The 15,189-nt window shown below is 43.2% G+C and overlaps 1 protein-coding gene across 3 annotated transcripts in view; it reads left to right on the top strand.

The window, feature by feature from the left end:
* EXTL3 (exostosin like glycosyltransferase 3) overlaps positions 1 to 15,189 on the top strand; it is a 62,781-nt gene that overhangs the window by 33,313 nt on the left and 14,279 nt on the right. For all 3 annotated transcript variants that reach the window (XM_037042209.1, XM_037042207.1, XM_037042208.1), the window contains 2 exons: positions 7,851 to 7,978; positions 14,619 to 14,763. In XM_037042209.1, coding sequence (XP_036898104.1) covers positions 7,851 to 7,978; positions 14,619 to 14,763 — 273 coding nt within the window. The remainder of the gene's footprint in view (positions 1 to 7,850; positions 7,979 to 14,618; positions 14,764 to 15,189) is intronic.

Raw genomic sequence — 15,189 nt, 5'->3', positions numbered from 1 at the left:
TTTAACATTTTTGTCTACTTTAACAACTAATTGTAATATCTGGATTACTTGGGTGTTTGTTTCAATCAATTTTCTTTTTTCTCAAGGTCTAAGTCATATTTTTCTGGTTATTTGTACATCAAACAACTTTATATTCATTCCTACACATTATGAATACTCTGTTGTGAAGACTATGGATTCTGTTTGATTTCTCTGAAAAGTGTTGATATTTCAGTTTTAGTAGGCAATTAATTTAGATTTCAGCTGCTCTGCTTATAAACAACACCTAGCACACCTGGTCTAGGTGGGCCAAAGACTGGGCAGTGTGTACACAGTTGGAGCTCCTTCTGTCTGGCTCTCTCCTTTCTGGAACCTTCTTTCTTCCAGGGTCTGTGGTTGCCCCAAACTCTTCTCTTTTATATTCTTTAGACTAGAAAGACTTGTCCTGTGTGGTGAGAATTCTGAGCTACTCTCAGGGTAAAAGCAATAGTCATTTTCCCCAGGTTGGTAATTTCTTCCTAAATTTCAGGAAGAAAATTATATAATTTGCCACCTTTTTCACTGTTTAGTACCTTCAGGTAATTGTCTTTTTGGTATTCTTTTCCAGAGTTTGTAGTTAGCATCTGTAGGAGGATTGGGTCTGGTAGGAGCTTATCTCTTGTTGAGTCTTGGTCCCATCCGAAATTCTGCTTCGAGTTACTACTTTATTCTGATCAGTTAACATGTCTTCCAGACTCTGCTTGGTATTCTGGAAAACAGTTGCAAATAGAGTGGCCTTGTGGAAATGAGAACATTAGAATCTGTCCTCTTAGAGTTTTAAAACTTGGACTGTATGAAGGGGACATCTTTCAGTCCCTAAGAGTGTAGCCCTGCTCTCTCAAGACATTGCTCATCTTCACACTGTATACTTGTTTCTCAGTTTTGTGTCAGCCAGCCCCTTGATTCTTAATTTTTATTTCTTTTATGCATGAAGGTTACAGCTAATTTACACAGGGTGCCTGGGAAGGCCTCTTTGAGGAGGTGACATTTAGGCAGAAGTTTGAATGAAGTGAGAGAATGGGCCATGTAAATTCTGGAGGAGCACACAGAGAATGGCAGGTGCAAGAAGCTTGTGATGCTCAAGACATGGCAAGAACACCCAGTGTGCCCAGGGTAGAGTGATTGAGGGGAGAGCTTGGGAGAAGGGTGGAGAGAGCAGAGGCTGGCACACGTAGGACCACATAGGTCATCGTAAGGGGTGTAGATTTGATTTCATGTGTGTTAGGGTACCACTGGAGGGTTTTGTGCAGGGAGTGATACGGTGTGTGGGGCTCTGGGGAAAAGAGCAGGAACAGTTCAATGGCTATTGCATTGGCCTAGGTGACGGGTGCTGGCGGCGTGCATCAGGGTAGTATTGGTAGAGATGGTGAGTTCAGAGATGAGCAGATCACATCTCCTAGCGGACTCCAAGGTCTCTGTGGAAGTGGTAAGACCACAGTGCACCATTGTTTTCCAAATGAAAACATTAGGTACAAGATTATTTTTCACTGCCCTTTTCCCTCCCTTTGGCCCTTAATGTTAGAATTTTAAAAGGAGAGTTCATTTGGGGAGCTTAATGTCAAGCCAGGGTAGTGATTTTAGTACTATTTCCCTTGTAGTCTACTAAGGGAGAAAGAAGGAAGCCTGAAGAGAATCAGACTATGTAGTGAACTTTGTGTTGTTCACATTCAGGCTCCGGCCTCTGCCAGCTGGGCTCTGAAAGGCTTTGCTTCTGGCTAGGCCTCAGGCAGGAGTGAAGAATTCTGAAGGCTTATTCCTTAGAAAGTTGATATGCTTTATTTTTTACGTATGTCCACTCTACTTATAAAAATATTATTTGAATATATCAGATGATAATTTCCTAAAATCGTGATTTTTAAGCAAATCTACGGGGAAAAGCCTTGGCCAGTTCTCAGGTCCGAGATTGTGCAAGGTTCAGTGGACTTCACTGAATTCTGGTGTATTGGGTGGGGTGGAGGGTTGTGGCCATATTTTACTTAATAGCTTGGTGGCCAGTGCTATGTTTGTTTTTCTGTTTGAGAATGGGCTGCCTATAAGGTAAAGCTACGATTAACTAGAAATCGATGGCAAAAACTCTGTATGTATGAAGGAATCACCAAAGTCATGCTGCATAAATGACTGACTCGTTGCAGCAAATCAGTTCTTTAGGGAATGTCTGCCTCTCTTGGTTTGTAGTGCTCTCGTTACTAATTCAAAGTTAGGGTTCTGGGCTGGAGGGTTTTGTTGCTTTAGATCACTTGACTGGTTAATACCTAAGTTAGAACTTAGGCTTTAGGACTAATGCCAAACTGCAGTGGATAGTTTTCTTTTTTTCTTTTTACCAAGTCTAAGTTTCTTGGTAAGGCACTGTGTGTGTGAGAGAGATTATGTATGTATGTATGTATGTGTATGTATGTATGTATAGATTACATAAATATTCACACACACACATATACATATATAAGTAACATGATCACAGGTTAGGAAGAGGTAGTACTAATCTCACGTCACAGGAGCCCCAGTTCCCGAGCGTTTTCTGTGTGCTGGGCAGGCACCGTGTTGTGCGCTCTCTCACGTGACAGTGGACCTGGAACGCATGTTGTTGTACCTACAGTGTCACAGGGCTCTTTGGCAACTTTTTCTCTTGTAAGTTAAGCAGACATAACTTAAATTATCTGGATTTTTTCTTCATTAGACCCAACTCTAAACTAAGTTATAAATGAAAAGCCATTTCACTGTGTTCCTTTATTCCTTTCCTTTTTGTCTTTGCATTTCCTAACTTTTTGTCCCCATCACTTGATTTAATGAATGGGCCCCTTGAAAAATTAAGAAATTTCATGCTCCTTTTTCAGTTGTCTTTTCTCTGTGGGTCACCTTTCCAGCCAGTCACCTCAAGCTCTGTTTCACGCACCTTACAGGTAGGCACGTGTGATGCTGCGCCTTTACCTGGAGCTCATTTCTGGTTACTGAGCTCTATGATGGGTCACTTCTTTAAGTCAGAGAAAAGGGAGAGATGGAAGACAGAAGTTAGTAGCTGTCTGCCTGCATTCCTGTATGACACTTGGCATGGGTGGATTCCTCACTGTTGTGCACGACGTGCGTGCATTGCTGGAGACCAAAACTGCTGGGTTTGGTTGGGCAAGGTCTGACCACAAAGAGAAAAAGGACTTTATTAAGTGTATTTAAATTGCCGAATTTGGTAGGTGGCATTTGTGTTTGTATGGCTTTATATTGTCCACATATATTTCCTAATTTTATTACCTCTCAGATATGTTCCACATTTTTGTGTTTTCTCTGTTTGGTCTACTTTTTGACTAGAGTTAATTCCCGTAATCTCTTCCTGTCCTATTTTTCTAGCATACCTAGATCTGCTAATGACTAGTCATGAACTGTGTTCATAAAAGACTTCTTATTTAGGTAGTTCCTCCGTTTGAATCCAGATCCATTATTCTGCTTCACTCGAGCAACTACCACTCACTAAATTGTTGGAATGTTTCTTTGTTTCTTGTTAAGAGCAATAACTACTTGCGTTTCCATCCCTTAGATATTAAGAGATATTTGTTAACTAATTGGGAATCAGATTTTTCATGGTAGTTAATTTATGATGTGAATTGATACTTGGCTAATTAATGTGAATTTGCTGATTCTGCTGGGATTTAGAAGCCAAATGCCGTGTTAACATACTAGAAGAAAGGACCTGATAACAGTAGTTCTTTTACTATTCATCAACTCCAGAATCCCTCAAGAATCAAATTGAATGTTAACCGAAGTTGCTAATTCTATTTGGATCCTGGATACACTTGAGTTCATTTGCGTATGGTAGGGTTCTTGGCTGTGATTGGTGTACTGGTCCATGGTGATGAGACGAGGGGTACAGTGGAGAGTCCAGCTTTTCGTGAGTGATGGTTTAACAGAAGAACTAATGAAGCAGCAGTGGGAAGCACTGTATGTGGGACAAGGAAAATGAATTGCTCCTGATTGTTGTAGGTTGATGGAATTTTGTTGTTGTTGTAGAAAACTAGATTAAATTCTAAGAGGTGTCTGTATACTGAATACTTAGAATTTTTATATATAAACTTTTCAAGTCTTTGTTCCATATTTGAAAATAGAATGAGCAGGGCCGAATCGGATACTGCTTCCTACTCATTTACTCATTCACTTATGAAACATTTGTTAGACATCTGTATGCTGGGCACTGTGCTCTACATTCTGGTCAATGTTATACCAGTAGTTAGGTCAGTACCTTGAAGATAAGTTTTCATGTTCACGAGTTACTAAAGTGTCATCAAAAGGCATGAAAAAATAGCCATCATTAAGGAACGAGGACCATTGTTTTAATCACAAACAAAACATCATCATCAAACAATGAGAACATTCCTAGGCATGATATACTTACTCTAGTGGACGCATTTCTTTAACTTTCAGATCTGCCGGTTCTCAAACACTTAGCCACCAATGCTGATGGGCATGTCTGCATTACAAATATTTGCATCTTTTCTCCTTTTAATTTTGGTGCCAGAATGGGTAATGCTGATCTTTTTCTAGCCTTTAAGCAGTATAGCACTGAAGTAAAACTGCTTGCAGAAAGCTTCCCCCTCACCTTCATCTTAGTGCGAATTTGCAGAGTTTTTGAGGCTGGAAGTCTCTCCAGTTGTGGGGAAGAGGTGGCTGTTCTTAACTAATGAACTGCATTTACTCCGAGAAGTTTGCTTTACTGTCTCCTGGTGGTTGACTGTAAACCATGGTCTCAGCAGTGGAACCTGTGACATTTTGGGCTGGACCCTTCTTTGCTGTGGGGGGCTGTCCTGTGCTTTGTAGGATTTAGCAGCTTCCCTGGCCTCTGCCTGCTAAATAGAAGTAGCTCACTTCCCATCCCCCAACCCCCAACAACAAAAATGTTCGCAAATATTGTCACATGTCTCCTGGGGGGCAAAAACCACTTCTGGCCGAGAACCACTGCTCTAAATTTTTAAAACAGACTCACCGACCGCAGTTATTTGTGAGCTGACCACAAGTAAGCCGCTGCATGCTGGGCGCTGTGCTTCTGTGAATCCGGAAAGCTTTTGTTGTTGTTCTGACGGCTGTTGCTGCATTTGCCTAATCCTGAAAATCTTGCTGTCATCCAGCCCAGATGGGTTGTTCAGGGCAGGCAGAGGAGTGCGCACACTCTGCTTATGGAACCCGGAGTAGTTGCTGTTCTTAATGGGCTATAATAAGCCTGTTCAATGGACTGGGTATGAAATCTCCGCCAGAACACATTTGGTATTCGACCTTTTGGTCTGTCTTCAAAGGACAAGCAGGTCCTCTTGATTTGATTTTCATTGTAAATCAGACAAAAATTTTTGCGTTCTAGGCATCACGTGATCATTTTAGGTTTTTGTTACCGTTTCTTGTCTTTTTTGTCATAGGATTGTCAGGTCTGGTTGATAAGCAGCTTCAGCTTTTGCATACGACATGGTGCTGTGTTGATTTAGCAGGAGCTTGCTACTCAGAGGTTCACACCTCTACCGAGTGGTGGAATTGGGGTGTGAATTCAAGCTTTTCTCATTGACTTCAAAGCCAGGCTTTTAAAATCCTCTGTGCCAGCGCCTCTCAAAATTTTATGAGCATAGCAATCACCTGGGGCTTCTGACTTGGTAGCTTTGGATATATGCCTGCAGGTATGCATTTTAAGAGTCCCAGGGGATGCCTGCGTTGTTGGTCTTAGAGTCACTCGGAGTCCTGAAGCTCTGTGCTCTGTTCCTGGGTTATGAATTTTGCTGTAGCTAATCCTCCTGGAAATTGACCCACAAAATTGGTAACCCACAGTGGAATAGTTGAGAATTGAAATTTTTAGTTATTTTTTCCTTCATTTTGAGCTATGTGTATTCACTACTGGATTTTAAGTGTGTGCCTTCACAGCTAGAGTCGAGGGGGAGCTGTGCTCACCTGAACCTGCAGAATGGCAATTCTGTATTAAGTGCAGGCTAGGCATGTTGGTAAAGCAAATGGACGCTCCGGGGGTAGTTCATTGGGGGCGTTTGAGTGAACAGCTGGCGTAGTCCAATGACTCTAAGGTGGATGTTGTTTTACATTTTAACCTCCTGAAATTGGGTATGTCTTAAGATGCATGGCCTTTTACCATTGCTGGGGTCGGTTTTTGGCTTCTACTACGTCTGGCCACCCCCTGACTCCCTGGGGAAGGGAGCCTGGTAGCTGCTGCTGTGTGTGACCTCTGTGCCTGAGCCTGGGAGACCTGGGCTGCCAGCTCAGGGGCTCTTAAACGGTCAGACGGGCTGAGGGCAAGACAGGTTTCTGTGTCTGTCACTCAGCCCTGACGTGCGTTCTATGTAGTAGCAAGTCCGTTACAGATCCTTCCTTGTCTTCGTTTGGGAGCAGCTCCTCTGGGGCCGAGGCAACGTCTTGAAACGCTCCTTAACACAGTCAACGTTGTAAGTGATAAACTACTGCGTGAGTTTTCTTATTTAACAGTGTTTTTCTTCCTCGATGCTACACAAATTAATCATGCATTTGCCATGGGGCTTTGGTTTAATGAGATTTATGAATATAAGATTAGCAGAAAAAAAAGAGTGATTTGGAGTCAGGAACGAAGCCCAGCTTCGCCACTTGCTAGTTGTCGATGCATAAAGTATGAAGTGAGAGGTGGCCCAGAGGTCTCTGAGGTCCCTCCACCTCTCGACTCACTGGAGTCTAAGTGCTGGGATGGTTTAACTGAACTGATTGAAGCAGGACTCTGTTTGAGAACACGGGAGTGGTTAACTTGACAAAGGGCCAGTAGTGGCGGGGAGTCTCCAAGCTGGGTCTCCAGGGAGAGATGAAATTTGGTAGAAAAGTAGAAGAAAGAGTATTTTAAGTTGTAGAAACAATACTCATGAAGTCATGGAAGTACCTTTGGACTCATTCATAATTGAGTTCTAAAAGACCACTCCTCAAGAAGTTCTCTTTGTTTCTGGTTTTTGAGAATAATATGACAGTTCCTCATTAGCTGGACTCATTAGATGTAGAGACCATGCAAATGAAACGAGCCGTCAGAGTCCTGAGGATGGTCACCCTATTGCTGAGTCTAGGGAGCAAGGTGAGTAACAAAGCCGCTGCCTACTTTGTAGTAAACTATGCTTATTATGGAGATGTGGCTTGAGTACAGTTTTAAAGAATTACAATCTAGTTCTATTTGGGCACTAATCTTTGTTTTACGAAGAAAATACTGCACATTTTTTGCATATACAGGTTACTTGGGGTAGAGATTCTTTGAATTGGGATATGCTGTGGACGCAGAAACTGTCAGTTTTACTGAGTCTGGGTGCACCCTGAAAGAAAAAGCTTTTTATATGTGGTCAGTACAGTAGTAGGGAGAATCGCAAAGGTGAAGTAATTAAGTTCAGTATAATAGGCAACCTTTAGAACCACCCCCCCAAAAAAAAGCTTTAAAATTGGTCAGAAATGACACAGACTCCAGAGATCTCTGAGTTTGGTTTTAAACTGTATGAACACACGGGGGACCCCAGAGCAGGGGCCACCATTTCAGTGCATCTCTGTCACCCTCTGTTCTCTGGGGAGAGCGGTTTGTAACCTCCCCAGGCTGTGTCTACTGTGTGTGTAAAATGATCTGCAGCTTTAGCTGGTCTCACAAGAAAATCAGTTAGCAAATGAGTAAGGCTTAAAATGGAAATCCTCATTCACACTGAATTATGTGGCAGCGTTCATTCCCAAAAGTCATGTGCTAGATTTTACAAGTGGTGGGTGACTGGGCACACTTCTTCCATGAATTTAGCCACAGTTTCTTTGGACCTAAAGGCAGTTTGAGTTTGCGTTCTGTAACGGAGCACTGATCTTGAGTGTTTTTCCGTCCCCAGGTGGTGCGCACTGAGAAGAACAGTTTGAATAATCGATTCTTGCCCTGGAATGAGATCGAGACAGAGGCCATCCTGTCTATCGATGATGATGCCCACCTCCGCCACGATGAGATCATGTTTGGGTTCCGGTGAGGAGCTGATTTTGAACCAAGAAATACTTTCATTTGCAAGGGACAGAAAACCAAGTCAAACCTGAATCAGGCAGCCAAATGAACTTCTTGGCTGATAGTAACTGGCTGAGAAGTCCTCAGAGGTAGGGAGGGCTAACTTCAGACAGGCCGGATCCAGGGGCTCAGGTGATGTCGGAGAACTCCATTCCTCCTCTTCTCGGGGTTCTGTTTCCTCTGTGTCGTCTTTGCTTTCAGACAGGCTGTCCCTCTGAGGCCAGGGAGATGGAATTCTGTGATGGGGGTTAGCTGCCTGCCCTGGTGCAGATCATCCTCTAACCAAAAACCACATGGGCTGAGAGTGGAGGCAGGGGGTAGTTTTCTTTCCTAAAAGAACTGTGAGGGTTTTGTGTTTGCAGGAATCGGGATTCAGTCCCACGTAGGCCTTAGCAACATGTTGCTGCATACTGGGCAGTGGGTCTGTGCCGGAAGCCTGAGGCCTGATGAGTTTGAAGAACAGTGGGGTCTGATGCAAAGATCCAGGAGGGAAGGGGAGGGGAGGAGGAGGAGGTTAGGATGGCTGACCATTGTTGAACCGGTACTTTGTGCCAGAGACTAGCCGAGCATTTTGGTATATCTCATTCATCTCCACTTTACTCAGGAGTCAAGCGAGATCCGAGAGACTAAAACCCTGAGAAAGTAAGTGGCAGAGTTGGGTTTCTAACCCAGGCTTGTCTCCTCCCAAACTTCCACTCAACCACCAGACTACACCCTTTACTAAAATCCTGATAGTTCTAATTTGGGCTTAACTATCCCCCTGAGGGAACATTGCAGGGAGGAGAATGGACTGGTGCGCTGGCCCTCGGGCAGCGTATTGCCTGCCCTCTGAGGTGACTCCAAAACTGCGGGTCAGCATTTAAAAACGTTTAAAACTCTTCGTCAGTTATTGTGATATCCAAGTGATCATTTATGTTACAATTCACTTTTGTGTAACATTTATTGCATTCATGCATCCTATAATTCACTCACTTAAATATACCATTCAGTGGTTTTCAGTACGTTTACAAAGTTGTGTAACCAGCTCCCCAGTCTGTTTTGGAAATCTTCATCATTACCAAAAGCAACCCTACACCTGTGGCATTTCCCTGCAACACCTCTGTTTTGGACATTTCACGTAGGTGGTACCAGGAAATATGAGCCCTTTCGTTGCTGGTTTCTTTCACTTGACACCGTGTGGTCAAGGTTCATTCATCTTACAGCGTGTGCCAGCCCTTCGCTCAGTGGGTCCTTTCTGCTGCTTGGCCGTTGTGAATAACATTGCTGTGATGTGCACGTATAGGTTTTTGTGTGAGCATTTTCTTTCCCTTGGGCATACACTTAGGAGTGGACTCGCTGGGTCTCACAGTCAGTCCTTCTTTGCCATTTTGAGGAACTGCTGGGCTGTTTTCAGAGTGGCAGCACCATTTTATGTTGCCATCAGCAGTGCACAGGGGTTCTGTTTGTTCACGCCCTGGTCCACATTTATTTTATGTGTTTTATTCATAGCCATCCTATGAGGTGCAAAGGGGCGTTTCAGTATAGTTTTGATTTGCATTTCCCTAGTGTAAATCATGTGGAGCATTTGTTTGTGTGCTTAGTGACCATTTGTGTGTCTTTGGAGAAGTGTCTGTGCAGATCCTTGGCCCACTGTTGCGTGTCTTTTATTCCTGAGTTGTAAGAATTCTTTATATATTCAAGACACACGACCCCTTTCCAAGGGGAGATTTGCAGATATTTTCTCCCGTTCTTTGGGTTTGTCTTTTCACCTTGATGGCACAAAAGTGTTTTTGTTTTGTTTTTTAATGAGAGTGAGTTTATCTCTTTTCTTGGGTTGGCTGTGCTTTTGGTGTTATCTTTAAGAAACCAAGCAATTTACTTTTTACTGTATCTTACAAAAGCGTTAATCCAGAATAAATGGGAGAAAATCACTTCTGTGCCATAGCTGGTGTGGGAAGCACTGGGGTGGCTTACCTTGGAGGGCTTGCTCAGATTCAGTTTGGGCCCAGGACGGGGAGCCCCTCTCGGTGCCGTGCTCTGTGCCCTGCGAATGCGCCTCCCAGCCCCCAGGCTTCCTTTGGTTTACGCGGGTGAGTGCAGATGCGCAGGTGACAGGAGCAGCAGCTGTAAGTGTTTGCCTCAGTGCATCTGTAAACACTGACTCCACACATTGCTGGAAAATTGCAACATCTGTTCTTTCTCTCCCCACCCAACTCTCACAATACCTTTGACCTTATCTTTCTATAGTATTGAGGCAAGGGTCTGTTGTTGGCTGTGATTAAAAACCCACTGAACTGGGGTGTGCTCTTTGTACCGCGATGATACACAGCCAGCTCTCCTTCAGTTGTGAAAGGAGGAAGACGTGTGCTGATTGCAGACATGGTCTTTGTCATCGTTGCTGGTGGTATGGTGTGGGGGGGAGGCTGTGTTTGTGATCGAGTGTGTGCAGTTTAGATGGCGCTGAAGGACTGGGAGCAGGGGACAGTGCTGTGGGCGGTTAGCAGACCTGCCATTCACCCCTGGATCCCAAGAGTGGTTAAGATAAGGGTCTCGCTTTCTTGAATGTGCAGCTTGTTAAGATAGCTGGAACCACCAGCTGAGTTCTTTGCCTCTTGATTTAGGAAGACCTTTGACCTTTTCTGTTTGTTAACAGATTTCCAAGTGGTGAGAGAATAAGAGGAATCCTTTCAATGGCTCCCTTAATGAGCATTGGAAATTTGAGGTTGAGCCTCTGGTGATGGAACTGGCAGATTATCTCTGGCTGTACATTCAAGCCTTTCGTCACCCTGCCTTTTCTCATTTTTCTGGGTATCTTTTGATCTAAAAGCTCTCTCTTATTAATCTCCCCATTTCACCTGAATGGGATAAAACCTTTCCTATGTTCAGAAGGAAGGGGCGGGTATAATAAGAATTCCTCCCTCTGGCAAAAGGTCATACGGATCTTGACTGACTTCAGCTCACGTAGCAAAGAAAGAGGCGAACATGTTCTCAGGGGACAGATGAAACAAAGGGGCCCGAGAGATTTGAAAACACATGTCCATACAAAAGGCAGTGCACGAACGTCCGTTATTTATAAAAACCAACATGTATAGACGACTCAACAGGAGACTGCTGTATGATTTTACTTATACAGGCCACCTGGCGCTGTCAGATTCAGAGGCAGAAAATGGAGTGGTGGGTGTCAGGGGCGGGGGAAGATGGGGGTGGGGAGTCAGCGTGTAATGGGACCGAGTGTCAGTTTGGGGAGATGGGAAGCTCTAGCGATGGTGGTGGTGATGGCCGTGCACCAGCGTGTGTGTGCTTAATGACACTGAGCTGTGCGTTTAATATGGTTAAAATGGTAAGTTGCATGTTACATACATTTTGCCACACAAGAAAAATCAGTTGTCAACAAAACAAAAATAAGTGTAAACAACCCAAATATTCATCCGCTGATGGGTGGGTAACCAACAGGTAATAATGTATCCATGCACTAGAATGTTACTTGGCAGCAAAAAGGAATGAGTGCTGAACCATGCGATGAACTGGGTGAGCCTTGAAAATGGGCTGCGTGAAGAAGTCGGTTACAAAGGGCCACCTGTTGTATGACTTCGTTTGTATGAAATGCTCACAATAGGTAAATCCATGGAGAAAGCACATTAGTGCTTGCCGTGAACTGGGGAGGTGGGGAGTGACTGTTAGCGGTCATGGAGTTTCTTTTAGGGTGGTAAAAATGTCCCGAAGTCAGATAGCGGTGTTGGTGTGCAGCTCTGTGAATGTACCAAACCCATGAGGGAACATTCTTTCTTTTTTTTTTTCCAATTTTTTTTATTTAATTATTTTTCAAGTATAGTTTTCTCTCGGAACATTCTTAAATGAGTGAGTGTTATGGTGTGCAGCTTACAGCTTAACGAATTTTACTTTAGAAAAAGACATTGTAAGCTTAAGAGACGGTGTGGGATTGTGGACTAGGAGGTAGGTTTCCTTTTTGGATCCAAGTGCCTGTTATTTTGGACCTAGAATCTTTGGTTCCACAGCTGGGTCTGACACTTACCTCTTTCTTTCCACTTCATGGCTCTGTTTTATGAGTTTTATTTTCCAAAAAGAGTTAACAAAAACATTTTTCTATAACATGGTTTGGTGTAGGTTTTTTAAGTATTTCGGGTAGGAGAAAAAGGCTTACATGTTATCATAATGTACGAGACATGGGATTTGGAAAAGAGACTCTTATTTTAGGTAGTCAGGAAACAAAACAGTCTCACCTTCCATTTTTTAATACATTCTTTGATTATTAGTTGATTGTACACTTTATTTTCTTGCATTTCAAATTATTTGGTTTTCAATGGACCAGAGAGAGAAAAATATGGAAGTATAGTGAACAAGGACAAGAATGTCTCTCTGCATGATAAAGTCCACATTACTTTAATATCCTGTAATATCTTAAGTATTTAGTGATCTTTACTCCCAACCATTTTGCCTGTTTGAAGATTAGAAAATTAGTTTTAAATTAAACATTAATAGTAACATGACCTTTTGCTTTGCTCAGGTAACTCATTAAAGATTGTTTTGAATTACACAGACTTGCACAAAAAAATTTAGTATTTAGTCTGTCGATATGCATTATATATTTAACCATATTACTTTTATAGATATGGTAAATAATGTTCCAGAGTTCATACTATGAAAGGCTGAATTGATGCACTTGTTTTGAAGGTGGTAGGTAGTATTTAAACTTGAAATGTTAACAGAAGGTTATTTGTCGGGATTCAGATTCTTCAGTAAGGTCTTAATTTCATTCATTTTAAATTTTTTCTTTACTTGTTTGGTGAATGAAGTTCTGTGAACCCAGTGAGTTTCCTTTGTTTTAAAGTTTGAACTATGGAATTGCCTTTGAAACTTTCCCCTCTCACACACAGTGTACAGCTGGCTACTCTTCTTTTAACACACGGAAAGAGTAACTAATTCACTAAAGGGAAGGTTTGCCAAAGCGTGGTCTATGACATAGCACATCGATTAAAAATATTTAGTGTACCATAAGTTTGAATATCACGTTACAGAACTGATTGTGTACAGCACTGTCACGTGTGAGTTGGGAGCATCATATATGATCACCATGTTTAAATGCCAGGCTTCCACACGCTCACTGAGACCAGGCCACCTCGTACTCTTGATGCCTTGTCCAGGAAGGTACTGAAGCCTTTAAGTTGAGTTTACTTCGTGTCAGTGTTTCAGATTGATTTTTTGTTTATTATTTAATAGAAAATTAACACCTGGTCATTCATTTCATGGTTGACAGCCTCTAACAAATGAGGTATGTTACCTTTTGCTATCGTGTAGCAAATGAGGTGGTGCTTTGTTAAGAGCTGTTTACGTTATTGACTGAAATCAGCCGGCTCACATGACTGAAATACCCAGTTTCCCATTCTTTCTTCTGATGATATTTCAGGACTTGTAGGAGCAATAGGTATTGGAAGAGATCAGAATTTTTAGGGATATGGATCTAACATTTGGTTATGCTAGTGGTTCTCAATAGCAGTTCTTAAATCCTGGATATATCAAATTACATTACAAAAATGTAGCTTTGAGGTGAGTAACTTGGAGTCTGTTTTAGGAGGTAAATTAGGATAGAGGTAGGGACTTGGGTAGGAGGTGGCTGAAAGTCCACCTAAAATACCTTTATGTTTCGATAGAAGTGTGGGCTCTCAGCTGTTGGACTAGATTAGTTGCTTTCAAACTTAATGGGAGAGAAATTCTTTTGAAATGAAATCTGTGTGTTTTAGGAATTGAAGCTCCATGTGAGTGATGAGGGAGTTTCTCAGGCCGTTTGAGACCCCATCTGGGGCGAGGAGGAGTAGGACCCCTGAAGCACTCTGAGGGGCCGTCCGGGCCCATGGAGCAGAGGCGCTTTCAGGTCTACAATCTAACCCTGGGTGACTGGGGAACTGATTTTGTTCTGCTTCACCTATAAATCTGTGGGCGATAATAAAGTTTTTCCTGGAAACATTGAATTTTCAGTTTATTTCTTGCACTTCTGAAATAAGTCACTTACATGGCCCTACAGACCACTCCTTGTTATGGTGCAGGTCTCTCCCTCATTCTTCCCAGATCAGGAATTGAGGCCGTCCGACCTCACTCCAGGTGGTGGCCTCCTGTGCTCATGCTGGTGGCCTCTAAGCCTCTCCTGTGTGCCCCTCAGTAAAGGAGAGTATGTGGTGTGCCTCGGTTCTCTACAAGTTGTAGTTGCTAATGCAGCACGCTCATTAACAATGAAATGTTATTTTAGAAATTAAAGATGAAAACAAGTAGAAGTAGAAATTGATATCGTCTTCCTGCTTTTTAGCAGATTGCTGTGCACACCCCACTCTGGAGCCCCCGGCGTAGTTCCCATGTTATTTCCAGTCTGGAGGGATACTGGCCGCCAGGAATTAGAGGAGCAATAATGATACGCAGGTGCTTAATCAGGAGGCTACATGCGACACTCTTTGTTTTTATGTTGCTTGGCTTGTGACTGATGTTATTTAAAAAGAAGAAGAAAAGCAACAGCCTAAGAACCAGAGCCTGCAAGATAGAGGTAGTCATTTTAAATGTTTATGATAATCTTAGAGCTTTGTACTTAAGTGTGTGCATATACTTGTGGTTTTTCGAGGGTGTGGAGAGAAGCACGGGACCGCATTGTGGGTTTTCCTGGCCGGTACCACGCGTGGGACATCCCTCACCAGTCCTGGCTCTACAACTCCAACTACTCCTGTGAGCTGTCCATGGTGCTGACGGGCGCTGCCTTCTTTCACAAGGTGAGAAACGGTTTGGTAAGGATGGTAAGACTTGAGGCTGTGTGACAGTGAGTGCTGCCCTCAAGACAGCTTTCCTGGTGCTTCTTATATGTCCCTTCTCTTCTAGAATTAAGTTATTTCTGTTTTTAAAGATTGATCAGGATGCTTAGAGCAACTCTGGAATAAGAAGTCAGGATGAGAAAGCTGTCTGCACAATTGCACGTAGGCCGTTGGGAAAGTACGTCCATCTTTCCGGGCCTCGCCCCTCCCTCTGTAGAAATTGGGGGCATGGTGGTAAAATGCCGTTCAGTGTGGACATTGCCGTTCCAGATGGGGCCTGGCCCACAGAGGGCCGGGCCTGGCAGCCCTCTGACGCAAGCTGGCCACCAGCTTCCCAAGCCTACTGGAAGCTTCTGTGTACTGTGGGTCTGCATGCTGCTTCATTCC

The sequence above is a fragment of the Sturnira hondurensis genome, unplaced genomic scaffold (genome assembly GCF_014824575.4).
Source record: "Sturnira hondurensis isolate 20B ecotype Veracruz unplaced genomic scaffold, ASM1482457v3 Scaffold0003693, whole genome shotgun sequence".
In the NCBI taxonomy this organism is placed as follows: Eukaryota; Metazoa; Chordata; class Mammalia; order Chiroptera; family Phyllostomidae; genus Sturnira; species Sturnira hondurensis.
The sequence above is the reverse complement of the archived record's forward strand: the minus strand, read 5'-3'. Positions and strand labels throughout refer to the sequence as shown.